The sequence below is a fragment of the Salmo salar genome, chromosome ssa24 (genome assembly GCF_905237065.1).
Source record: "Salmo salar chromosome ssa24, Ssal_v3.1, whole genome shotgun sequence".
Classification (NCBI taxonomy): Eukaryota; Metazoa; Chordata; class Actinopteri; order Salmoniformes; family Salmonidae; genus Salmo; species Salmo salar.
The window spans coordinates 15,782,567-15,809,175 of NC_059465.1; the positions used below are offsets into that span (position 1 = coordinate 15,782,567).

The 26,609-nt window shown below is 43.6% G+C and overlaps 2 protein-coding genes across 9 annotated transcripts in view; one reads left to right on the forward strand and one right to left on the reverse strand.

Moving 5' to 3' along the window:
* The window catches only part of LOC106585001 (two pore channel protein 1), a 24,147-nt gene extending 8,951 nt beyond the window's left edge, over positions 1–15,196 (forward strand). For 4 of the 5 annotated variants that reach the window (XM_014170723.2, XM_014170726.2, XM_014170721.2 and 1 more), the window contains 25 exons: positions 639–815; positions 946–1,059; positions 1,266–1,396; positions 1,532–1,620; positions 1,826–1,860; positions 1,977–2,035; positions 5,485–5,584; positions 5,663–5,779; positions 5,869–5,993; positions 6,091–6,139; positions 9,428–9,491; positions 9,604–9,648; positions 9,780–9,836; positions 10,014–10,067; positions 10,186–10,258; positions 10,354–10,461; positions 10,637–10,708; positions 12,362–12,451; positions 12,644–12,759; positions 12,883–12,929; positions 13,047–13,115; positions 13,222–13,318; positions 13,459–13,598; positions 13,719–13,799; positions 14,177–15,196. In XM_014170723.2, the coding sequence (XP_014026198.1) occupies positions 639–815; positions 946–1,059; positions 1,266–1,396; positions 1,532–1,620; positions 1,826–1,860; positions 1,977–2,035; positions 5,485–5,584; positions 5,663–5,779; positions 5,869–5,993; positions 6,091–6,139; positions 9,428–9,491; positions 9,604–9,648; positions 9,780–9,836; positions 10,014–10,067; positions 10,186–10,258; positions 10,354–10,461; positions 10,637–10,708; positions 12,362–12,451; positions 12,644–12,759; positions 12,883–12,929; positions 13,047–13,115; positions 13,222–13,318; positions 13,459–13,598; positions 13,719–13,799; positions 14,177–14,326 (2,259 nt within the window). In that variant the 3' untranslated portion in view covers positions 14,327–15,196. The remainder of the gene's footprint in view (positions 1–638; positions 816–945; positions 1,060–1,265; positions 1,397–1,531; positions 1,621–1,825; positions 1,861–1,976; positions 2,036–5,484; positions 5,585–5,662; positions 5,780–5,868; positions 5,994–6,090; positions 6,140–9,427; positions 9,492–9,603; positions 9,649–9,779; positions 9,837–10,013; positions 10,068–10,185; positions 10,259–10,353; positions 10,462–10,636; positions 10,709–12,361; positions 12,452–12,643; positions 12,760–12,882; positions 12,930–13,046; positions 13,116–13,221; positions 13,319–13,458; positions 13,599–13,718; positions 13,800–14,176) is intronic. The other variant, XM_014170722.2, reaches the window with a different exon arrangement.
* A 132-nt stretch (positions 15,197–15,328) lies between these two features.
* LOC106584999 (mitochondrial sodium/calcium exchanger protein) lies at positions 15,329–25,917 on the reverse strand. Of its 4 annotated transcripts, none has more exons than XM_014170718.2 (15): positions 25,348–25,916; positions 24,633–24,785; positions 24,077–24,129; positions 23,499–23,556; positions 21,639–21,744; positions 21,354–21,521; positions 20,944–21,060; positions 20,521–20,586; positions 20,291–20,421; positions 19,949–20,090; positions 19,699–19,820; positions 19,451–19,604; positions 19,260–19,340; positions 19,018–19,082; positions 15,329–16,800 (listed from the first exon to the last, which is right to left on the reverse strand). In XM_014170718.2, the coding sequence occupies exons 1-15, from the start codon at positions 25,540–25,542 to the stop codon at positions 16,612–16,614; spliced, it is 1,800 nt and encodes a 599-aa protein (XP_014026193.1). In that variant the 5' UTR covers positions 25,543–25,916; the 3' UTR covers positions 15,329–16,611. The 4 variants fall into 4 exon arrangements, with proteins under 4 accessions (XP_014026193.1, XP_014026192.1, XP_045563004.1 ...); XM_014170717.2 differs by having other exon boundaries at positions 20,926–21,060; positions 25,348–25,914; XM_045707048.1 differs by having other exon boundaries at positions 20,291–20,586; positions 25,348–25,917.
* Positions 25,918–26,609: the final 692 nt, after the last annotated feature.

Consider the following 26,609-nt stretch of genomic DNA (forward strand, 5'->3'; position numbering starts at 1 on the left):
CGTAATGTCTATGCTCACGTGGGCGTGGCACCTGATTTGGTTAACTTTATATGAAAACCCATGTTTTCTCATTTAGAAGGTTAACATCACATTACATCTCTTCACAAATAGTTTAATGTTTAATCACATACGTTTCACAATATTTAAATGTAAACCTGATAGCTGGGAAATGTACACTAAGAGATACAGTTATCTGTTTCCTGTCTTCATGAGATCACCAAGTGAAACACACTTGTCAAACACACTTGAAACACACTTGTCCACGGACCACTCCCACATTCTCAAAAATATAAATATTGTTTAATTATTCAAACTTTCAATGTCCAAGTGTCTCTCTGTGTTCCACAGTTTACATTCCAACCTCGAACACTACAGAGCATAGGGGCAGCGTATTTTATGACCGACCATAAAACAGCCGACTTCCCGCTCTCCTCCTCTACGAGAGAGAGCACGCTGTAGAGCGGACCCACTGTAACCTGATCCTTCAGATGGTCACAGGAGAGTTATGACAGTACATTTTATTTGTAGCTATAGGTATAGCTCAGGTGAATGGTAGAGAGCTGTAGAACAAATGTATCATTTTCACACTTGTATTATTAAACGAAATGTCGATGTGTGTGTGTGTGGTTGGTCCATAGGAAGGAGAGAACAATGATAAGTTCTTCACACACCCTCGGAATCCAAAGGCGCTGGCAGCATACTTGTTTGCTCACAACCACCTGTTCTACATGATGGAGCTGCTAACAGGACTCCTACTGATGGTGCTGTCTCTCTCTGAGGCTCCCGCTGTACCATCACTACGCCTGGATGTTTATGTACGTACACACTGCCACACACACTGCCATACACACTGCCACGGGTTCACACCACTCTGGACCTGCTGGGTTAGGGTTAGAGGGCAGAGGTTAGGGGTGAAAGACTAAAGGATGTGTTCTGTCTCTGTAGGTCCACGCCACTCTGGAGTTATTGGCTCTGGTTATGGTGGCGTTTGAACTCTGCATGAAGCTGCGCTGGCTCGGCTTCCACACATTCATCAGACACAAGAGGACCATGGTGAAGGTACATACACACAACTTCATAGGAGCATCCCAAGCAGTGCATATAGATTGCAAACAAGAGTGGTCCCAGAATCGATTCCTGAGGGACCCCGTGAGACCCTATATACTCACAAGAGTGACACATTATTGCCTGTCAGTTAGATGGTTTACAAACAGTTATAGTTTCAGCATTTCATATGACTGACAGCTGGTCTCTCCTGTGTGTAGACGTGTGTGTTGCTACTCCAGTTTGTGGAGGCCATAGTAGTTCTGATCCGGCAGACGTCACACTTGCGTGTGACCAGAGCTCTCAGACCCATTTTCCTGGTGGACTGCAGATACTGTGGTGCCGTGCGCAGGTACACACACACGCGCACACACACACACAGCGCAGATACATCACATACACACCTTTACCTGTATTACCTCGCACTGCTTTGTTGTTTCCAAAGTGTGAATAACTGTTGTGTGTTGTCACCCTCTTGTCCAATCAGAAACCTGCGTCAAATCTTCCAGTCCCTTCCCCCTTTTATAGATATCCTGCTGCTGCTGCTCTTCTTCATGGTCATCTTCGCCATCCTGGGTGAGACACACAAACACACACATCTTGGCTGTTCATCGAAGTAAATAATGACATTAATCCTAAATGACAATCCTCGAAGAGCCTCCAAAAACATTGGACAACAGTGGAAATTATATGATCTTACAAACAACTGTACCTTGAAATCTAAATTCAATTATGTTCTATTATGTCTGTCTGAGTATGGATCTGTTCTCTCTCTCTACAGGCTTCTGTCTGTTCTCCCCGAACACTTCTGATCCAGTAAGTGAAACCGTTTGACTGACATTTTCAGTATGGTGTGCCTCTGTAGACTGCTAGTTGTGGTGCTAACTGGAGGGGACTGTCTCAAACTGTTTTGTCTGGCTTTCTTTTCTCAGTACTTCAACACTCTGGAGAACAGCATCGTTAGTCTTTTTGTGCTACTGACCACCGCAAAGTAAGACTTGCTCATCTACCACACACCATAACTCCTGCTTTATACACCTGTGTCTCTAATAGTCTGAAATGTTTCATGCTCTGTGACTGTTGAGATTGTAATACTCTCTCAAGACAGCGTAGTGACTGTTGAGATTGTAATGCTCTCTCAAGACAGCGTAGTGACTGTTGTGATTGTAATGCTCTCTCAAGACAGCGTAGTGACTGTTGAGATTGTAATACTCTCTCAAGACAGCATAGTGACTGTTGAGATTGTAATACTCTCTCAAGGAAGCATAGTGACTGTTGAGATTGTAATACTCTCTCAAGACAGCGTAGTGACTGTTGTGATTGTAATATTCTCTCAAGGAAGCATAGTGACTGTTGAGATTGTAATACTCTCAAGGAGGCATAGTGACTGTTGAGATTGTAATACTCTCTCAAGACAGCATAGTGACTGTTGAGATTGTAATATTCTCTCAAGGAAGCATAGTGACTGTTGAGATTGTAATACTCTCTCAAGGAAGCATAGTGACTGTTGAGATTGTAATACTCTCTCAAGACAGCGTAGTGACTGTTGTGATTGTAATACTCTCTCAAGGAAGCATAGTGACTGTTGAGATTGTAATACTCTCTCAAGACAGCATCAGTGGTGGAAAAAGTACCCAGTTGTCATACTTAAGTAAAAGTTAAGATACCTTAAAAGAAAATTAGTCACCCAGTAAAATACTACTTGAGTAAAAGTCTAAAAGTATTTGGTTTGAAATAAACTTCATATATAGTATCAAAAATAAGAGTATAAATACATTTTCAAATTCCTTATTCCTCTTATTTTTTTAAGGGTTGCAGGGGCACACTCCAGCACACTCCAACACTCAGACATCGTTTACAAACGAAGCATGTGTGCTTGTTTTTCTTGTTGTCAAATCCCTTCAAAAGTCAGGTGACCTAAGCACTTCCAAATATGGAGTTGCAGGTTTGCCATATCTGTCATGTTTGCGCATATCTCTCCTATGTGCAAATCTTTATGGCAGTCATTTTACTTAAGGCCCTTGGAAATTACCTGCATATCTGTAGTTATAAAAAAAAATGGAATGCAATATATCGATTTACAAATCAAAAGGTGTTTGTTTGTGGATAGTGAATTTCATTTGTGGATTGGTGATTTACATTTGTGGATTGGTGATTTACATTTGTGAATACATTTGGCATGATATTGATCCCATAAAGGAGCTCCTTCAGAGTGAATGGGAGTCTATTGGGCGCTAGCTCAAAAACCCAACATTAGCACGAATTCTGTCAACAAAAAGTAAAACATTGCAAATATTTTCCGAGATGTGAGATAATTAACTTGCTATATCTGTAGTATCTCATAGCTTTGGAATCGTGACATTACATACTTTCGAGGAAAATAGCCACGTTTCTCAACATATAGACTAACTTTGAGAAGGGATTGCGTGACGATGAGCTTAGCAACCACGTGGCACAGCATGACAACGTGAGTGCGATTGGTCGACAGTCTGCTGGTTGGGGCGTTATACGTTCCTTCAGCAATTTAGATTCCTATCTTCTTTCTATAATATCTCTGGCAACGGCACCATGCAATGCACCCTGGACTAATGAGGCAGACAATTAGGAAAAATGTGCTAGACCATCCATTAACCTCCCTGGGCAAGCGTCCCACCTAGTCAACAGCCAGTGGAATCGCGTGGCGCAAATACAAATACCTCATAAATGCTATAACTTCAATTTCTCAAACATATGACTATTTTACACAATTTTAAAGACAAGACTCTTGTTAATCTAACCACACTGTCTGATTTCAAAAAGGCTTTACAGCGAAAGCAAAACCTTAGATTATGTCAGGAGAGTACCCTGCCAAAAATAATCACACAGCCATTTTCAAAGCATGCATATATGTCACAAAAACCAAAGCCACAGCTAAATGCAGCACTAACCTTTGGATCTTCATCAGATGACACTCCTAGGACATTATGTTATACAATACATGCATGTTTTGTTCAATCAAGTTCATATTTATATAAAAAAACAGCTTTTTACATTAGCATGTGATGTTCAGAACTAGCATACCTCCGGTGAACCCACAAACCTCCGGTGAATTTACTTAATTACTCACGATTAACGTTCACAAAATACATAACAATTATTTTAAGAATTATAGATACAGAACTCCTTTATGCAATCGCGGTGTCAGATTTTAAAATAGCTTTTCGGCGAAAGCACATTTTGCAATATTCTGAGTAGATATCACGGCTAGCTAATTTGACACCCATCAAGTTTGGCCCTCACCAAACTCAGATTTACTATAAGAAAATTGGATTACCTTTGCTGTTCTTCATCATGGTTCTTCTACTTCAACAACAAATGTTGTTTTGGTTCGAAATAATCCATAGTTATATCCAAATACCTCCGTTTTGTTCGTGCGTTCAGGTCAGTATCCGAAGGGTGACGCGCGAGCGCATTTCGTGACAAAAAAATTCTAAATATTCCATTACCGTACTTCGAGCATGTCAAACGCTGTTTAAAATCAATTTTTATGCGATTTTTCTCGTAAAATAGCGATAATATTCCAACCGGGCGACGTTGTATTCGTTCAAAGACTGAAAAAAAAACATGGAGTCCTCTCGTGGACGCGCACTCCAGTGTCATTGTTCCCTGCTTGACCACTCACAAAAACTCCTGCTGTTTTTCGCCCAGAGACTGCAGAGACGTCATTCCACTTTCTGGCGCCTTCTGAGAGCCAATGGAAGCCTTAGAAAATGTCACGTTACAGCAGAGATGCTGTATTTTTGATAGAGATGCCCTAGAAGGAGAACAAATTGTCTGACAGGGCACTTCCTGTATGGAATCTTCTCAGGTTTTGGCCTGCCATATGAGTTCTGTTATACTCACAGACACCATTCAAACAGTTTTAGAAACTTTAGAGTGTTTTCTATCCAAATCTACTAATTATATGCATATTCTCGTTTCTGGGCAAGAGTAGTAACCAGTTTAAATCGGGTACGTTTTTTATCCGGCCGTGCAAATACTGCCCCCTAGCCCCAACAGGTTATATTACACATGTCTCGAGGTAGGAATATCACAAAAATATGATCAATGGCTCATTCGAGAAAAGACATCCGAGTTACGATATCAGTCAGTATTGAAATCTGACATGTATGATAGACGTTTTTGCAATCTAAAAGTCGTATTCCTTATTAACTTCCAGTGTAGTGAGAGCGACTTTATCACAGTGCTACGACATACCAGCCGGATTTCTGCCTGCTTGAACGCCAATAGCTCAGAGGGTCATGAAAACATGAAATGGGAATCGATAGAACATCACTCAAAATGGGTGAACCATTCCTTTAAGTACTTTACACCACTGAACAGCGTAGTGCTTGTTGAGATTGTATTACTCTCAAGACTGTATAGTACCTAATGAGATTGCTGGTGTCCTGTTTCCTCTAGCTTCCCAGACGTGATGATGCCAGCATACTCTAGGAACCGTTGGTCCTGTGTCTTCTTCATCGTCTACCTTTCCATTGAACTCTATTTCATCATGAACCTGGTACACACACACACACATGCTGTTGTTTCCTCCCTGTGTACCCTTTGGCCATGGTTTGACAGTGTGTTTGTGTTGCAGCTTCTGGCAGTGGTGTTCGATACATTTAACGGTGTTGAGAAGATGAAGTTTAAATCTCTGATGCTCCACAAACGCTCCGCTATCGACCATGCCTTCCAACTGCTGGTCAGCAGACAGGTACACATACACACACCCAGGTAGTGTCGGTAAGCTGTTGTAATTTATGTGTAACTGTTGCGTTTCGTGCGTGTGTATTTGCTCCTTAGAGGCCAATGGGTGTGTCTCTGAAGCAGTTTGATGGTCTAATGCGTTTCTACAGACCCCGTATGTCTGCCAGAGACCGCTTCCTCACATACAAGGCCCTAAACACTGCAGGAGCACCCATGCTCAGGTAACACACACACACACACACACACACATACTGTATGAGCACACACATACTATAAGTGTTGTTATTTTAAAGAGGTGTGTGTGATGTTCTGTTGCAGCCTAGATGACTTCTATAAATTCTATGAAGTAATTGGCCTCAAATGGAAGGTAAGCCTAACACACACACACACACACAAATACACAGTTCGCATATGTCTCTGTGTGGATTTACCTATATCTATTCTCCCCTATTTATTTGGACAGTGAAGCAAACATTTTTACATTTGGCTTTATACTCCAGCATTTTGGATTTGAGATCAAATGTTTCATATGAATTTCTCCTTTTATTCTGGGGTATTTTCATACATACACTACATGACCAAAGGTATGTGGACACCTGCTCGTCGAACATCTCATTCCAAAATTATGGGCATTAATATGGAGTTGGTCCCCCCTTTGCTGCTATAACAGCCTCCACTCTTCTGGGAAGGCTTTCCACTAGATGTTGGAACATTGCTGCGGGGACTTGCGTCCATTCAGCCACAAGAGCATTAGTGAGGTCGGGCACTGATTTTGGGTGATTTTGCCTGGCAAGCAGTCGGTGTGCTAATTCATCCTAAGCGTGTTCGATGGGGTTGAGGTCAGGGCTCTGTGCAGGCCAGTCAAGTTCTTCCACACCGATCTCGACAAACCATTTCTGTATGGAGCTCGCTTTGTGCACTGGGGCATTGTCATGCTGAAACAGGAAAGGGCCTTCCCCAAACTGTTGCCACAAAGTTGGAAGCATAGAATCGTCTAGAATGTAATTGTATGGTGCACCGTTAAGATTTCCCTTCACTGGAACTAAGGGGCCTAGCCCAAACCATGAAAAACAGCCCCAGACCATTATTCCTCCACCAAACTTTATAGTTGGCACTATACATTGGTGCAGGTAGCGTTCTCCTGGCATCCGTCAAAAACCCAGATTTGTCAGTTGGACTGCCAGATGGTGAAGCGTGATTCATCACTCCAGAGAGCGTGTTTCCACTGCTCCAGAGCTTTACACCACTCCTGCTGACGCTTTGCATTGCGCATGGTGATCTTAGGCTTGTGCTCGGCTGCTCGGCCATGGAAACCCATTTCATGAAGCTCCAGACGAACAGTTCTTGTGCTGACATTGCTTCCAGAAGCAGTTCGGAACTCTGTAGTGAGTGTTGCAACCAACGACAGATGATTTTTACGTGCTTCAGCACTCGGTGGTCACGTTCTGTGAGCTTGTGTGGCCTACCACTTCGCTGCTAAGCCGTTGTTGCTCCTAGACGATTCCACTTCACAATACCAGCACTTACCGTTTACCGGGACAGCACTATGGGGGCTGAAATTTGATGAACTGACTTGTTGGAAAGGTGGAATCCTATGACGGTGCCACATTGAAAGTCACTGAGCTCTTCAGTAAGGACATTTTAATGCCAATGTTTGTCTATGGAGATTGCATGGCTGTGTGCTTGATTTTATACACCTGTCAGCAACGTGTATGGCTAAAATAGCCGAATCCACTAATTTGAAAGGGTGTACTTTTGTATATATAGTGTATCTGTTTTACCGTTTAGAAATGAAAGTACTTTATGTACCTAGTCCCCCCATTTGAAAACGTATTGTTTTTGTAAGTATTTGGTTATGTTGTGCCCAATTAAGATTAAAGGGATACTTCGGGATTTTGGCAATGAGGCCCTTTCTACTTCCCCAGAGTCAGCTGAACTCATGGTTACCTAGTTCCTCATTGTTATGTCTCGTGTCCAGTTAGAAGGAAGTTAGAGGTAGTTTCACAAGCCAATGCTAACCAGTGTTCGCACAATGACTTAAAGTCTATGGGTATCTGATAGCGTGCTAGCAGATACACATAAACTTCCAGTCATTGCGCTAAAGCTACTTAGCAATTAGGCTAGCGCTAGTTACCAATTTCCTTCAAACTGCATGCAGAGACATAAAAATGGTATCGACGAGTTCATCTGACTCTGGGGAAGTAGATAAAGGGCCTCCTTGCCAAAATCCTGAAGTATCCCTTTAATCTTAATTGGGCACAACATAATCCGAAACACAACAAAACAAAATCCAAATGCATCCAACAAGTTTGTAGAGACACAAGCTTGATATAATCATTGTGTGCTAGGAATGTGGGACCAAATACTAAACTTTTGACTTTAATACACATAAGTGAATTTCTCCAAATACTTATAGCACCATCAAATGGGGGGACTAGATACATAAAGTGCTTTCATTTCTAAACGGTAAAACAGATACAGTTGAAGTCAGAAGTTTACATATACTTAGGTTGGAGTCATTAAAACTCATTTTTCAACCACTCCACAAATTTCTTGTTAACAAACTATAGTTTTGTTTCAGTTTCTGATAGGCTAATTGACATCATTTGAGTCAATTGGAGGTGTACCTGTGCCTCTTTGCTTGACATCGTGGGAAAATCTAAAGGTATCAGACCTCAGAAAAGAATTGTAGACCTCCACAAGTCTGGTTCATCCTTGGGCGCAATTTCCAAATGCCTGAAGGTACCACGTTCATCTGTACAAACAATAGTACGCAAGTATAAACACCATGGGACCACGCAGCCGTCATACCGCTCAGGAAGGAGACTGATTCTGTCTCCTAGAGATGAACGTACTTTGGTGCGAAAAGTGCAAATCAATCCCAGAACAACAGCAAAGGACCTTGTGGAGATGCTGGAGGAAACGGGTACAAAAGTATCTATATCCACAGTAAAATGAGTCCTATATCAACATAACCTGAAAGGCCACTCAGCAAGGAAGAAGCCACTGTTCCAAAACCGCCATAAAAAAAGCCAGACTGTGGTTTGCAACTGCACATGGGGACAAAGATCGTACTTTTTGGAGAAATGTCCTCTGGTCTGATGAAACAAAAATATAACTGTTTGGCCATAATGACCATCATTATGTTTGGAAGAAAAAGGGGGAGGCTTGCAAGCCGAAGTACACCATCCCAACCGTGAAGCACGGTGGTGGCAGCATCATTTTGTGGGGATGCTTTGCTGCAGGAGGGACTGGTGCACTTCACAAAATAGATGGCATCAAAACTTCTGACCCACTGGGTATGTGATGAAAGAAATAAAAGCTGAAATAAATAATTCTCTCTACTATTATTCTGACATTTCACATTCTTAAAATAAAGTGGTGATCCTAACTGACCGAAGACAGGGAATTTTTACCAGGATTAAATGTCAGGAATTGTGAAAAACTGAGTTTAAATGTATTTGGCTAAGATGTATGTAAACTTCCACCTTCAACTGTATGTATGACAATACGAAACATTTGGTCTCCAATCCAAAATGCTGGAATATAGAGCCAAATTAAAAGTTTTAGCTCCATTGCCTAAATAAATATGTAGGGGAGTATATATATACACACCTCACTGATGTGTGCCTGCGTGCGTGTGATTGTACTCTAGGCACGGCGGAGCGGGGAACACTGGTTTGATGATCTTCCACACACTACTTTTCTTATCTTCAAAGGTGACTTGTATTTTTCCCTTCTTTCTTCCATCGCATCCACTGCTGTGTTCCTCTTCTCTTATCTGAGGTGACTCAGACTGACTGACATCCTTCTTGTTAATGTTTCTACCAGGCATCAACCTGCTGGTCAAGTCTAAAGCCTTCCAGTACACCATGTGTAAGTAGACATCCATTATTAGTAGTATTAGCTATAGTACTATCATCTGTGTTGTAAACCTAGGACCAAACTTAACTCTCGGACAGGACTAACCCTAGGACACATTTAACTCTCCTCTCTCTCCTCTGTAGATGTGGTGGTGGCTGTCAACGGAGTGTGGATCCTCGTAGAAACCTACATGTTGAATAGTAACTAAACCTATTCCCAGACTATAAAGTACTTTTAATGCAGATTCCCTGTTATGCATGATTTTTAATTCAGGACTAGGCTTAATCTGGGTCCAGGAAATCGTCCCTAAGTGTCAAGTAGAGACCTACAAATTGAACAGTAAGGTTGTCTCTAATCTCTGTCCCCTCCCTCTGCAGGTGGATTCTCCTCGTCCAGAATAGTCCCCTGGAGCTACATTGTCTTCCTCACAAGTAAGATCACGCACAAACAGACACACAGAGAGCCACATCCTTTTTGTCACTAGTGAGAACACACATTTTTACTCCGCTCGCTCTCCTTTTCTCCGTCTCGCTCTTTTTCAATCTCTAGTCTATGGGGTGGAGGTGTTGTTGAAGGTAACGGGCATGGGACCGTTGGCCTACTTCAGCTCCGGCTGGAACCTGTGAGTACTGACCCTTAACCCTCAACCCTTAGCTTGTCCAATGTGTTTATTCAGGGGCATAATAGCCGTCAATGTCTCTGTGTTCGCCTCACCAGGTTTGACTTCTCTGTGACGGTGTTTGCCTTTCTGGGCTTGATTGCCCTGGCCTTCGACATGGAGCCCTTCTACTTCATTGTGGTGCTCAGACCGCTGCAGCTACTCAGGTGGGTTACCACGACAACACGCACGTATGTTGTCAGGGGGGCAATTCGTTTGTGTGGGTATTTTGTTAGGTGCATATATGTGTGTTACCGGTATGTAGATTCATAAGTATTGTGTTGATCATCACGTCTTAAGTATGTGCACTCTATCAGGTTGTAAGTGTGTGTACTCTCTTAGGTTGTTTAAGATAAAGCAGAGGTATCGTAACGTGTTGGACACCATGTTTGAACTCTTCCCGAGGATGGCAAGGTAACAACTTTTCCCCCTGAACCATAACCCACTATATTTACATACAACGCATGTACAGTTGAAGTCAGAAGTTTACATATACTTAGGTTGGAGTCATTCAAACTCATTTTTCAACCACTCCACAAATGTTTTGTTAACAAACTATAGTTTTGTCAAGTCGGTTAGGACATCTACTTTGTGCCTGACACAAGTAATTTTTCCAACAATTGTTTACAGACAGATTATATCACTTATAATTCACTGTACCAAATTCCAGTGGGTCAGAAGTTTACATACACTAAGTTGACTGTGCCTTTAAACATCTTGGAAAATTCCAGAAAATGACGTCATGGCTTTAGAAGCTTCTGATAGGCTAATTGACAACATTTGAGTTCATTGGAGGTGTACCTGTGGATGTATTTCAAGGCCTACCTTCACACTCAGTGCCTCTTTGCTTGACATCATGGGAAAATCAAAATAAATCAACCAAGACCTCAGAAAAAAAATTGTAGACCTCCACAAGTCTGGTTCATCCTTGGGAGCAATTTCCAAATGCATGAAGGTACGTTCATCTCTACAAACAATAGTATGCAAGTCTAAACACCATGGGACCACGCAGCCGTCATACCGCTCAGGAAGGAGACGCGTTCCGTCTCCTAGAGATGAACGTACTTTGGTGCGAAAAGTGCAAATCAATCCCAGAACAACAGCAAAGGACCTTGTGAAGATGCTGGAGGAAACGGGTACAAAAGTATCTATATCCACAGTAAAACGAGTCCTATATCAACATAACCTGAAAGGCCACTCAGCAAGGAAGAAGCCACTGCTCCAAAACCACCATTAAAAAAGCCAGACTGTGGTTTGCAACTGCACATGGGGACAAAGGTCGTACTTTTTGGAGAAATGTCCTGTGGTCTGATGAAACAAAAATAGAACTGTTTGGCCATAATGACCATCATTATGTTTGGAAGAAAAAGGGGGAGGCTTGCAAGTTGAAGAACACCATCCCAACCGTGAAGCATGGGGGTGGCAGCATCATTTTGTGGGGGTGCTTTGCTGCAGGAGGGACTGGTGCACTTCACTAAATAGATGGCATCATGAGGGAGGAAAATTATGTGGATATATTGAAGCAACAGCTCAAGACATCAGTCAGGAAGTTAAAGCTTGGTTGCAAATGGGTCTTCCAAATGGACAATGACCACAAGCATCCCATAGGAAATTTGTGGGCATAACTGAAAAAGTGTGTGCGAGCAAGGAGGCCTCCAAACCTGACTCAGTTACACCAGCTCTGTCAGGAGGAATGGGCCAAAATTCACCCAACTTATTGTGGGAAGCTTGTGGAAGGCTACCCGAAACGTTTCACCCAAGTTAAACAATTTAAAGGCAATGCTACCAAATACTAATTGAGTGTATGTAAACTTCTGACCCACTGGGAATGTGATGAAAGAAATAAAAGCTGAAAGAAATATTTTTCTCTACTATTATTCTGACATTTCACATTCTTAAAATAAAGTGGTGATCCTAAAACAGGGCATTTTCTACTAGGATTAAATGTCAGGAATTGTGAAAAACTGAGTTTAAATGTATTTGGCTAAGGTGTATGTAAACTTCCGACTTCAACTGTATGAACCTTGTGTAGAAACCTACTTAATAAGAACTTGTATGTGTTCTCAGCCTGGGGCTGACGTTGATCATCTTCTACTACTCCTTTGCCATTGTGGGGATGGAGTTCTTCGCTGATGTAGTTTACCCTAACTGCTGCAAGTGAGTCACGCATACACTCTTACACCCAGTTCACTCACACACTAACCTGTCAGTCTAACCTGACACTTTGTTCAAAGCAGAGCCTAAGAATACTAGAAAAAATATTGGTGCTCCAGTAATATGACGGCCATCTTGGTCAGGGTGGTTCACATAGGTTCCAGTTTGTCTCCCTTCTCTCTCTCGTTCTCACAGTACCAGTACAGTAGCAGATTCATACAGGCAGATCAATGTAACCATAGGCAATAGGACGGTGCTGGATGAGGGCTACTACTATCTCAACAACTTCGACAACATTCTCAGCAGCTTTGGTAAACACACACACAGTAGTCAATACTAGGCAGTTCCCTATATACTATTTTGTTATATAATAAACGGATAGATTTTGATGTGGGATTCAGCATCTCTCTTTCTCTCTCTTTCTCTCTCTGCAGTGACTCTGTTTGAGCTGACTGTGGTAAACAACTGGTACATCACCATGGTAAGACTCTTCCTTCTCACGCTGTATGCTGTCTGATTAAACCTCTGCTGCTGCCTGACTGTCAAGCTTGTCCAAGTTACTGAGGTTGATTGACAGCTGCTGTCCCCTACCCAACAGGAAGGAGTGACCTCCATGACAACTCACTGGAGCCGCCTCTACTTCATGACCTTCTACATTGTCACCATGGTGAGAGGTGTGTGTGTGTGTGTGTGTGTGTGTGTGTGTGTGTGTGTGTGTGTGTGTGTGTGTGTGTGTGTGTGTGTGTGTGTGTAATTGTCTCTGTCCTCTCTAGGTGGTGATGACCATCATCGTTGCCTTCATCCTGGATGCGTTTGTGTTCCGTATGAACTACAGCCGGAAGAACAAAGAACCATTGTTAGATCCTGAGGGTAAGTGTGTGCATGCGTGCAATGAACAATGTTAGTAAGATGAGAATGGTGTAGTGTTTGAGATGTGTGTTTGTGTGTTGTAGATGAGAACGCTGTAGTGTTTGAGATGTGTGTAACGATGGTGTGTTTGTGTGTTGTAGATGAGAACGGTATAGTGTTTGAGGCAGAGGTGAGTCGTGACGAGGCGTTGGCTACTCTGGAGCTTTATAAGCAGACGTGCCCTGGACTCTCCTCACTCAACTCTCTACAGGGAGTACTGGTGGCCATGGACCGCAGCGGGGTGAGAACACACACACAGACCTACACTCACAAATAGACAGACACACACACTCGCTCACACAGCTTCACAAACCTGCCCCGTCCTACACTCTCATAAATATAGACTGATGTGTGTGTGTAGAGCTCGTCTCTGGTGTACCTGGGTCGGAGGTCGCGGACCAAGAGTGACCTCAGCATGAAGATGTATGAGGAAGAGATCCAGGTGAGCCTCACGCTGCCATGACAACCAGAGTCCTGCTGACTGCTCCATGTTAGATTTGTCACTTTAAATAAGACTTTAGCTAACATGACCTAACTACAAAGGTGATGTTGATCTTGCCTTTTCTACCAGAGGAGGCTGGTGGAAGGATCACTAGGAGGACAGGCTCAGTGTAAAGACTGGCATGGAATGAATGGACCAGTATCAAACATATACTTTGTTCCATTACAATGAGCAGGTCCTCCTATAGCTCCTCCCACCAGCCTCTTCTGCTGTCTAGCGAATTGGATTACAAATTAGTATGATATTTCTGACGTCAGCTGTGACAAGAAAAAAAAAGAATTGTATGATTAATGTGTTATTGGTGTGTGTGTGTGCAGGAGTGGTATGCTGAGTACTCCAGAGAGAACCTACCCCAGTCAGACCGAAGCCTAGTGGAAAGAGAGCTGGAAATCCCTCCTCCCTGCCCTGATCCTGAACCTGAATCCCAACCCCAGCTCAACTCACAAGGACCACTTAGTATTAACTAACACTCACTGTTTCGCTCTCTCTCACACACACACACACCTCTTTAACTTCAGTCATCATGTCACAGAGCACTCTGAACTTAATGGTGATTGTCTTCCACAATGACAAGACAGAGAACCCCTCAAGTCTCTGTCTCCTTCGCTTCTTCCCCCTCCTCCCAGCCTGAAGAAGTGTACTCTAGCAGCTTGGTCAGACAGTTGTGATGTGGACAGATGTGATGGTGTCACTGAACTACAGCCTGGATCCTGGACCTGTTGAGATGCAGCAGGGATTTCTGTTGATATGAATCATGTTCTCTATCTGAATGGATCTGTGTTCAAACAGGTTTAACAGCTTTATCTAACCCCAACCCTGACAGGACCTTAGTCTGCTGATGCATTGACAGTCGAAGCAGAGCATCGATTTAGGGGTTAAAGGGCAGGGTTTTTAAGGGTCAGAGTTAGGCCCTCTAGCTGTGAGACAGAGAGCTAATGTTCAAGGCCACCACAGGAGTACGAGGAGCCACTAGGATGGACTTGGAATTTCACACTGCTCTTCTTCACTGCTCTGACCAGAGGACACACGTCTGGACAGTGAAAAGACACATACCTGTAGGTGAACACCAGGCTGCCTGTAGATACATACAAACTCACACGATCCCGCCCCATCTGCCAGCACTAAGCTAAGCCCCCTCAACAACCACAATGCCCACACCCCCCCCCCCAACACACACCCACACACCTCAAACCCCTGCACATGTCCAATAACCTACAGCTATATCTTCTAGCCAGCGTTTGAACAAACCTAAGAGAACACTTTACTTTTATAACTTGTTATTCTGTAAGTGTATTATAATGTATTTGGTGTATTAAATGAGGAATCATTTAAATACATTGTTCACTTTGCCAAGTGTATTTGTGTAGCTACCTTTGCTTTAAAGTGGCAGGGTTCAGACTAGCCCTGAGACATGGCTATAGACACCTATGGTATTTTAACCATCTTCTCTGTGTGGATGTTACAGGAAGGATTTTGGATGTTTTTATTTATATCTTAAACGGGTACAATACACAATAATCACCATCTCAGAACCTAGACATGAGTCTATGCATAAGTGCTTTTTACCCTGATATCACCTTCCTTAATGCATACACACACAGCCCAGACAGTTTCAACAAGAGAATCCTTTACCAAAGGTGCTTTTTATATGCAACAATTTCACCTGCAAATATCTGTCAGAGACGATAATGTACTACCGCTATAGCGATCGTACATCTGTAGTAGTAAAATAATACAATTCCTTGATAAAAATGTGTAACATTGTTTGATGCAACTGCATAAAGTAGCTTGTTTAGGGCCATCTTCAAATGATTTAAATAGCTGCACCTTGCTGTTTCACGATTGGTTCCCCTTCTCAGAAGTTGGAACTATATAGGTGTTTCTAAGCCATATTATTTGAAATTCATTAGGAAATCGAAATGATCGATGTGTTGCAAAGAGCATTTTATTTAAAAATTAAAATTAAAAAGTATCTTTTCCCAATTTCGTGGTATCCAATTGGTAGTTACAGTCTTGTCTCATCGCTGCAACTCCCGTACGGACTCAGGTTAGGCGAAGGTCGAAAACAGTGCGTCCTCCGAAACACAACCAAACTGTACTGTTTCTTGACACAATGCCCACTTAACCCGGAAGCCAGCCGCACTAATGTGTCAGAGGAAACACTGTACACCTGGCGACCGTGTCAGCGGTGGGACAAGGACATCCCTGCCAATTGTGCGCCGCCCCATGGGTCTCCCGGGTTGTGGCCGACTGCGAAAGAACCTGGACTCGAACCCAGAATCTCTAGTGGCACAGGTACCACTGCGATGCAGTGCCTTAGACCACTGTGCCACTCGGGAGGCCCGACTCACATCAACCATTCCAAACAGCAGTGTTTCTCACTAAGGAGACACTACATTCACATTGATTTAAAGGAGAAAATTCCCTTAAAGTGCTACTGCATCTTTTTTTCATTTTTTTTACTCCTTGTCAGTACATGGGTTACTTTAAAACTGTGTGTTACTGTCATTTCTGTATATGTGTGTAATTGTTTTGTGTGGACCCCAGGAAGAGTAGCTGGTCCTCATGTAACAGCTAATGGCGATCTAAATATAAAAATATAGTCAGTGCAAACAGACAAAAGTTAAATCACAGTCTGATTGGTTCCAACTCCGTTAAGGCACAGTGTGATTGGCTGTGACTCCATCTCTCCCAGGAAGAGGAAAGTCTCTCAGGTCTCGATCCGTCTGGTCCAAACCATCTCGTACAGGCTTCAGATGTGGATAAAGCCGAACTCCGTGAGCAGCGCAACCAGGAGGAAGACTGCGTAGAAGAGCAGGAGGAAGATTCCATAGGCCCGGCCCAGATGGAAACAACGCAGAGGAACTAGGATGAAGGAGAAAGCCAGAGAGAGACCCAGAGAACCTGCTAGAACCCAGGTCAACAAACCCTCTGGTTCCAACTGGGTGGTGTAGACGGGTGGGGGTTAGAGCGAGAGGGGGGTGGAGAAAATAAATGAGAAACTAACCTTCTTTGGCACATTTTAACACACAAATAAAATCAAGCTGTTGCAAGAGGGGGGTACCAGTCCAATTCTATGCACTTCAGACAGACATTTCTCTGGTCACTACCTCTCTACAAAATGCTTATTTCAGACAATTACAAACAGCTTATATACAGTACACACCTACTCATTCAATTTTTTTTTAAATTTGTATTATTTTCTACATTGTAGAATAATAGTGATTACATCAAAACTATGAAATAACACATGGAATCGTGTAGTAACCAAAAAAAGTGTAAAACAAATCAAAATATATTTTATATTTCAGATTCTTCAAAGTAGACACACTTTGCCTTGATGACAGCTTTGCACACTCTTGGCATTCTCTCAACCAGCTTCATGAGGTAGTCACCTGAAATGCATTTCAATTAACAGGTAGTGCCTTCTTAAAAGTTAGTGGAATTTCTTACTTTCCTTAAGGCATTTGAGCCAAACAGTTGTCTTGTGACAAGGTAGAGGTGGTATACAGAAGATAGCCCTATTTGGTAACACATTATGGCAAGAAAAAAATCAAATAAGCAAAGAGAAATGACAGTCCATCATTACTTTAAGACATGAAGGTCAGACAATCCGGAAAATTTCAAGAACTTTGAAAGTTTCTTCAAGTGCAGTCGCAAAAACCATCAAGCGCTATGATGAAACTGGCTCTCATGAGGACAGCCACAGGAAAGGAAGACCCAGAGTTACCTCTGCTGCAGAGGATAAGTTCATTAGTTACCAGCCTCAGAAATTGCAGCCCAAATAAATGCTTCAGAGTTGAAGTAACAGACACATCTCAACATCAACTGTTCAGAGGAGACTGTAGACAGGTGGAAATCTGTAATTTGGTCTGATGAGTACAACATTTTCGATTTTATGTTCGAAAGACTGTGTCTTTGAGAGATGCAGTAGGTGAACGGATGATCTACGAATGTGTGGTTCCCACCGTGAAGCATGGAGGAAGTGTGATGGTGTGGGGGTGCTTTGCTGGTGACACTCAGTGATTTATTTAGAATTCAAGGCACACTTAACCAGCATGGCTACCACAGCATTCTGCAGCTATACGCCTTCCCATCTGGTTTGCGCTTAGTGGGACTATCATTTGTTTTTTAACAGGACAATGACCCAAAACACCTCCAGGCTGTGTAAGGGCTATTTGACCAAGGAGAGTGATGGAGTGCAGCATCAGATGACCTGGCCTCTGCAATCACCCGACCTCAACCCAATTGAGATGGTTTGGGATGAGTTGGACCGAGGAGTGAATGAAAAGCAGCCAACAACTGCTCAGCATAGCATTCCAGGTGAAGCTAGTTGAGAGAATTCCAAGAGTGTGCAAAACTGTCATCAAGGCAAAGGGTGGCTACTTTGAAGAATCTAAAATGTATTTTGATTAGTTTAACACTTTTTTAGTTACTACATGATTCCATATGTGTTATTTCATAGTTTTGATGTCTTCACTATTATTCTACAATGTAGAAAATAGTAAGAATGAAAGAAAAACCCTTAAATGGGTAGGTGTGTCCAAACTTTTGACTGGTACTGTGTATATATACACTGAACAAGAATATAACAAAAATAAACGCAACCTGTAATGTGTTGGTCCCATGTTTCATGAGCTGAAACAAAAGATCCCAACATTTTTTTCATACGTACTAATTTCGCTCACATTTTTTTGCACAAATTTGTTTACATCCCTGTTAGTGAGCATTTCTCATTTCATGCTGACTGCAGGAATGTGCACCAGAGCTGTTGCCAGAGACTTTAATGTTAATTTCTCTAATATAATGTACTTTAATAAATATACTTTAATATAATGTTCTTCCATGGCCTGCATACTCATCAGACATGTCAGCCATTGAGCACATTTGGGATGCTCTAGATCAGTGTGTGCATGAGGCAAATGGTGGTCACACGAGATACTGACTGTTTTTTTAAAGGTATCTGTGACCAACAGATACATATCTGTATTCCCAGTCATGTGAAATCCATAGATTAGAGCCTAATGAATTTATTTCAATTGACTGATTTCCTTAAATGAACTGTGAACTCAGTCAAATATTAGAAATTGTTGCATGTTGCGTTTATATTTTTGTTCATATATGAGGTGAATGGTACTGAAGCTAAGAGCAGACGTACCGTCACCACTGGCTCGTTGTTAAACATCTGTATCAGACAGCCAATGCCCACTCCAATCAGCATGTCTGAAAGGAACATGGTCAAGGGCAGAAACATGATGCACAAATGACTGCATAGGCCTACACGTAGCAGATACACACACACACTCGCTTTTAACTTGCACAAACACACATCCAGCAGACACACACACACTCGCTTTTAACTTGCACAAACACACATCCAGCAGACACACAAAAGGATACTAAAGATGATTCCCCCAAAGCAGGCTGATAATGCCATCCGTGGGTAGCCCTGGCGAGCGATGGTGATGTCCGAAAAACAATCTAGGAACCGAAACAAACAGATTCAACACTACAATAAGTAAGCAGTCTGTCTGTCTTTTGTATATTTAGTAGGTGAGTGCAGCGGTAACCGCAGTGTGTGTGTGTCTCACCCCCAATGCTATTTCCCCAGGCCAGCAGTGTGAGACCCAGTAAATTGTTGGACAGACTAAGGACCACACCGAGCATGTGCAGGATACTGACCACCTCCGAGGCTGCGGCACTGATCCACATCGCACTCACCACAAAGCCCAGCAGAGAGAACACCTATGGAAAAAAACACACACATTATACAAACACCACAACACCTAGCAGAAACAAAAACAGCGACAGAGTGAACGAATGAGTCCGTGTGTCTTACTAAGTGGTATGCCGGGGGCTGGTCGTTAGAAGTGGTGAGGAAGACTATGGCGGAGAGGAAGAGGCCAAAGAGCAACGTCAACGCCCAGACAGGAAACTGACCCTCGATCAGATACAAACCGTCTAGAGAGAGAGAGAGAGAGAGAGAGAGAGAGAGAGAGAGAGAACACCAGTCCAGTCAGTTAACACACTTCCTCTGGAGAGGAATAGAGATGAAGGTTCTTTGACCACACACAGGCATGCAGACTCACACTCTCCGGAGCTGAAGGTGAGCACACAAACCAGCGGCGCAGTGACAAGGTGGAGGCAGTTTAATGGTCTTCTCCAGTTCCTGTCTTCTTTGTCAGGATCCACCACTGGAACAGTCAGCAGCAGCAGCACCTCCAGTGGCATCTATGGGGGGAACTGCAGCTCAGCAACCACTGGCACTCAAACACACTGGTGCTCCTGCCAAGCTCTAGCTTCGTTTCCAACCCTTGTCCATTCCCCTTACCCTTAACCCTAATTCCTACAGATCTGCAAATGAAAAGTGCAAAGACACACATTCAGATCTGCAAACAGCAAATCGCACACATATATTCATGCACACACACCTTCAGTATTTTCACAGTCCTCCAGCGCCAGGTCTTCCTCCTCCAGGTCCTGCTGTCCACCGGGTTTAGAGAATTCAGCAGGATGGAACTGGTCGACTCACAGTAGGGGAGCAGGGGACGGTACTCACTGTCTATACACGCACACACACACACACTCGACTGGATTGGTTCTCGTAGCACACCCCAGAGGTATAACTTAGTGGAATGTGCACAGTGACTGTGGTTGTTACCATAGCCCTCCTGGATGCTGCCATTAGATAAAAGAGGAGCCTGGTCTGACTCAGACGTCTGGAGCTCTGCAGAGAGATACAACTGTCAGACACACGGGGTGTAGGTGTGTGTATGTGTGTGTTAGTTCTGCTATACTTGTGGGGACCTAAAAATCCCCCAAAGTCTCCACAAGGTTAGTAAAACAAGGAAGATTCTCCCTCGTGGGAACACTTCCCACATCCCCATGAGGACAAAGGCTATTTTAAGCTTAGGGGTTAGGTTTAGGGTTAGGGCTACATTTAGGGTTAGAATTTGGGTTAGGGCTACAGTTATGGTAAGGGTTAGGCTTAAGGGTAAATAGGACATTGAATGGATAATACAGTTTAGGTCACCACATGGATAGAAGAACATAATGTGTGTGTCACCTGGTACGTGTGTGTCACCTGGTGCGTGTGTTGAGCTCTGGACGGAACTTCTAGTTGCTGAGTGTTTCTGTTGACTGTAGATGTAGGCACTCACAATGACTGTTACCACATACACCACATACAGCCCCAGGTACCCTACAGAGAGAAACACAGACAGACACTTATTCCACCCCAACCATCAGCGTGACTAGTCCTCCTACCTTCTGAAGTACACTGAACACAGTGTCTATGTCCGTAATATTTTGCCTGGATTCAAGCTTGACAGAAACAGAGGCATGACTGATGAATGAACCAGCAATGGAGAAACGTCTGGTGTTGTTTAGCTCCCAGGGTAATGTTGAATGTGGACTACTGCAACCCTCACGCAACTCTTATTCAACTCTAACCAAACTGTCTGTGTGTGTGTGTGTCTGTGTGTGTGTGTGTACCTAGTGTCTCTCCCAGTGATATAGTTCCTCTGTAGAGGATGATGAAGGTCCAGAAGACTGCAGCCATGTAGAAGATGACATCCCGCAGGAAGGGGCGGGACGCTACAGTGAAGGGTTTGACCAATGACACAGATCCGGCGACCACCGTGGTTACAAAGATACCCGCTCCTATGAACGAAGGGAGCGAGGGATTAAACTCTGTGTGTGTTTACCGAACAGTGCACCTATAGCCAGGCAGTGTGCGTGTGGATGTGTGTGTGTGTGTGTGTGTGTGTGTGCATGTACCAAACAGTGCTCCTATAGCCAGGCCAGCGGTGTGTGGACGGGAGAAGGCCACAGTGGCACTGAAGACATCTGGAGCTCCGTTACCTAGCGCCAGGAACGTCACACCCTGACAGACACATTTAGGGAAAACACTTCTGGTACTGGAGTAGAGTTTGTCCGTGAGTATGTGTGTCTGTGTGTAACAATGGTGATTATTTAAGCACATTTAAAGCAAACTGCATGAAAATACACTGCTCAAAAAAATAAAGGGAACACTTAAACAACACAATGTAACTCCAAATCAATCACACTTCTGTGAAATCAAACTGTCCACTTAGGAAGCAACACTGATTGACAATAAATTTCACATGCTGTTGTGCAAATGGAATAGACAACAGGTGGAAATTATAGGCAATTAACAAGACACCCCCAATAAAGGAGTGGTTCTGCAGGTGGGGACCACAGACCACTTCTCAGTTCCTATGCTTCCTGGCTGATGTTTTGGTCACTTTTGAATGCTGGCGGTACTTTCACTCTAGTGGTAGCATGAGACGGAGTCTACAACCCACACAAGTGGCTCAGGTAGTGCAGCTCATCCAGGATGGCGCATCAATGCGAGCTGTGGCAAGAAGGTTTGCTGTGTCTGTCAGCGTAGTGTCCAGAGCATGGAGGCGCTACCAGGAGACAGGCCAGTACATCAGGAAACATGGAGGAGGCCGTAGGAGGGCAACAACCCAGCAGCAGGACCGCTACCTCCGCCTTTGTGCAAGGAGGAGCAGGAGAAGCACTGCCAGAGCCCTGCAAAATGACCTCCAGCAGGCCACAAATGTGCATGTGTCTGCTCAAACGGTCAGAAACAGACTCCATGAGGGTGGTATGAGGGCCCGACGTCCACAGGTGGGGGTTGTGCTTACAGCCCAACACCGTGCAGGACGTTTAGCATTTGCCAGAGAACACCAAGATTGGCAAATTCGCCACTGGCGCCCTGTGCTCTTCACAGATGAAAGCAGGTTCACACTGAGCACGTGACAGACGTGACAGAGTCTGGAGACGCTGTGGAGAACATTCTGCTGCCTGCAACATCCTCCAGCATGACCGGTTTGGCGGTGGGTCAGTCATGGTGTGGGGTGGCATTTCTTTGGGGGGCCGCACAGCCCTCCATGTGCTCGCCAGATGTAGCCTGACTGCCATTAGGTACCGAGATGAGATCCTCAGACCCCTTGTGAGACCATATGCTGGTGCGGTTGGCCCTGGGTTCCTCCTAATGCAAGACAATGCTAGACCTCATGTGGCTGGAGTGTGTCAGCAGTTCCTGCAAGAGGAAGGCATTGATGCTATGAACTGGCCCGCCCGTTCCCCAGACCTGAATCCAATTGAGCACATCTGGGACATCATGTCTCGCTCCATCCACCAACGCCACGTTGCACCACAGACTGTCCAAGAGTTGGCGGATGCTTTAGTCCAGGTCTGGGAGGAGATCCCTCAGGAGACCATCCGCCACCTCATCAGGAGCATGCCCAGGCGTTGTAGGGAGGTCATACAGGCACGTGGAGGCCACACACACTACTGAGCCTCATTTTGACTTGTTTTAAGGACATTACATCAAAGTTGGATCAGCCTGTAGTGTGGTTTTCCACTTTAATTTTGAGTGTGACTCCAAATCCAGACCTCCATGGGTTGATACATTGGATTTCCATTGATTATTTTTGTGTGATTTTGTTGTCAGCACATTCAACTATGTAAAGAAAAAAGTATTTAATAAGATTATTTATTTCATTCAGATCTAGGATGTGTTGTTTAAGTGTTCCCTTTATTTTTTTGAGCAGTCTATATTGTGCGTGCGTGCGTGCGTGTGTGTGCGTGCGGTCTGTAGAAGGATACAGCCACGTTGTGTGTGAGTCGAAGGCTGGAGGAGATGGCTGAGAGGTTGGGACAGAAGCTGCAGAGAGAATAAACACAAAGATACACCTTCAACCAATCAATAGCTAACAGAAAACACCCTCACAGAGTCCAAACACTGTCCAAATATTTCTGTGCCGTTTACTTTCATTAAAACAGTGCTCTGTCCATTGGTTGATACCACTGCTTCTGCTTTCACTGTTTCAACACAAAGAACATCTGCTTTGTCTGTGATACATGTGATCAATCACATGACCAGATCGCAAACGTTAGAGGTGAACAGAAACACTGCAACTCTTATCTCCCTGAGAGGATAACAGAAGACACACACACACACCTTAACCATGACACACTTATCTCCGGTGGTCAAGTGACTAGGCCCATGTGATCACATCAACTTGAACTGCTGGATATAACACTGTTGTAACTGCAGTCAGCGGAACACAATTACAAACAATACCCATCTGTTTACAGCCAGTGTACAGGTAGCGAGAGAGAGTGTTACAAAACTGATGTTCAGTAAAGATATGTTACAAACAGAACATGTGAGAGAAACTTACAACTTTGACGCAGTCAGTCCGAGAACTATGAACAAGATTAACAACCAGATAATCTGTAGAGAGTTGGGGAAAGAGATTAGTTAGATTAGATTCGTTTTCTGACATGGCTGAAATATCAGTGTTTATAAAATAACTTTCATATCGACAAGCAGGTATTGAGTCTCTTTCTCCCCCCCAAAAATCACTAGTATATTCTACTAGGTTTATGTAGTAAAAACAGTGTAAAGTGTGCAGTATTGAGCCTATGAGGTGAATACAGTATGGGCCTACGAGTAAAGAGTGAGTAACCCAGACTAACAGCACTGTGAGAAGAAATCCTCATTTAAACCCTGATTCATGAGTTTTCTGCATGGCTCAGTTTGAGGAAGCTCTGCTCAGAACAAGGGGAAGTGGCTAGCCCCATTGAGGTTGCTTCAGATTCCTTCTTTGAATGCATGTAGGTAATTCTGATTAAGAACACTTGCAAATGACAAATGTGTGTATAATGCCTGTAATAACACATGTAATAATGGTCTGCACGTGCGCTCACACACACACACACACACAGTGTGCTTACGCAGAGTGTGATAGTGAGGGGTGTTAGGTTGGGTGGTAGTAGACAGAAGGCCATCTTGAGGTAGTTGATGAAGCTGTCTTCCATACTGCAGTCTGGAGTGGCCTTCACAAACGCACAGCGATCAGCAGCACTGAGGTTCATCACAATGTCACACTGAAAGACACACACACACACACATACTTAATTACTACATCACACTGGAAGAGAGGGGAAGCTTTCAAATAAATACATCGTCATCAAATGATCTACTGCACTGAGCAGAACACACTTGTACGGAGAAGAAAATAAAAAGTGTGAAATTAATGCACCCAGTACTGTAAGTCGCTCTGGATAAGCGCGTCTGCTAAATGACTAAAATATCAAATGTTAACTTAAAATATAACAATATGGTGGATGTCATTTGTTATTTCACTGCAGTGCAGATGAGGGAAATGAGAGAAGGATTTAAAACACTCAAAAATAATATAAAATTGAACTTAAAGCAAAAAGGTTGCCCTCACAAACAACGGTCACGAGTCCAGATACAACATGCGCATGCCTACTTAAATAGTTGGCCAGTTGTGCTATTGCTCAACACCACTAAACGTGGCAAATCTGATCAACAAAGAGATTCTTTTCTGAAGAAAAAATAGCAATTTCAGGATGCACCTGTCGGGAAAACTGAGTTACAAAGATTGAGATTCATGGTTGAAATCTAATTAGTTACCAAACTAACCTCGTCTGTGCTTCCCTGACGTAACATCGCGGAGTGTGTCCCCACCATGGTACCCACAGAGAGCAGATCAGCACCGTCGGCGGATCGGTCTGGAGACGGAACTATCCCGGTACCTGAATCACCAGAGCCCAAGACATGGCGACTGTGACACCACAACAGCAGCAACACGGATATAAAAACAACCCGCGATGTCATATTTTACTCCGTCCAGGAAATGCATCCATAACCGATTCCTTGCCACATCAGACTAGTGGGAGGTGGGTTTGGTGGTTCGGATTAGACCTGAGATTAGAATACTGGAGAATTGAAAGTGTTCCTTGTTGCTGTAAACTAAATGTTGCAGTGACAGATTGAAGACTCCCTGGTCAGCAATAATTCATAACAGAGCTTGCTTGACCAACCCTTTGTGATAGCCAACTCTTTATGTTGTAGGCTACTCGTTAGAAATAAGCGCGGAAAGCTCGTTTTCTTCTCGTTGTTGACATTTCCAGTTCTAGTTTTCGGGAACGTCCGTGAACAATATGTACCAAAACATCTGACTCGCGGACGCTCCTCCAAGGCTACGTCATAAATTAGGCTAAACTCTGACGTCCACATTTAAACCCATCCCACTATTTTAATCAGGAGCCGTCCAGACAGACTCCTTCGGGTGTGTGTGACTGTGTGTGTGAAGGGGCGGACTTAGTGATTTGGAGGCCCCAGGTAGAGGCCAGTGAGACACCCACCCATTTAAAGCAATCATGGCAACTGAATGAAGAGCTGTTCGGAGACAGGTATTTTTTGGGGTGAACAAAGCAGAATGAAAATGCTAACTGAAATGACCGCACTAGTAAAGGCCTTTGCATCACCACATAGAACAGGGGTGGGTCTCGTGTGGCTCAATTGGGGTGAGTCCCCTGTGGATCAGTTGGTAGAGCATGGCACTTGTAATGTCATGGTTGTGGGTTTAGTTCCCACAGGGGACCAGTATGGGAAAAAGTACAAAAAGGCATTCACTCACTACTGAAAATTGCCCTATATAAGTGCATCTGCTAAAGTGTAAAACATTTTTTGGGGTAATTTCGTCTTGAGGGCCACATTGGGATTTTCAAACTAAATGAAGGGCTGCACAGATTTCTTAGTCAAAAGTAATTTGCGAGCCAGAAAGAGCTCAGTTGTTTTAAAATATATAGCCTTGTCCTAGGTTCATTCCAATTTCTAGCCTGCATCATTTCTATCTGTTTTTACACTTTCAAGTTAGGGATTCTGGGCCAATACAGGCC

Bases quoted from the DNA above. Each gene is read 5' to 3' on its own strand.
- LOC106584999 (XM_045707047.1), bottom strand. From the start codon at position 25,542: ATGACATCGCGGGTTGTTTTTATATCCGTGTTGCTGCTGTTGTGGTGT. The intron at 24,786-25,347 runs GTTAGTTTGGTA...TGTGTCTTTCAG, and splicing joins GTCAGGGAAGCACAGACGAG to TGTGACATTGTGATGAACCT. The intron at 19,821-19,948 runs GTGAGTCTGCAT...CTCTCTCTCTAG, and splicing joins CACCTTCAGCTCCGGAGAGT to ACGGTTTGTATCTGATCGAG.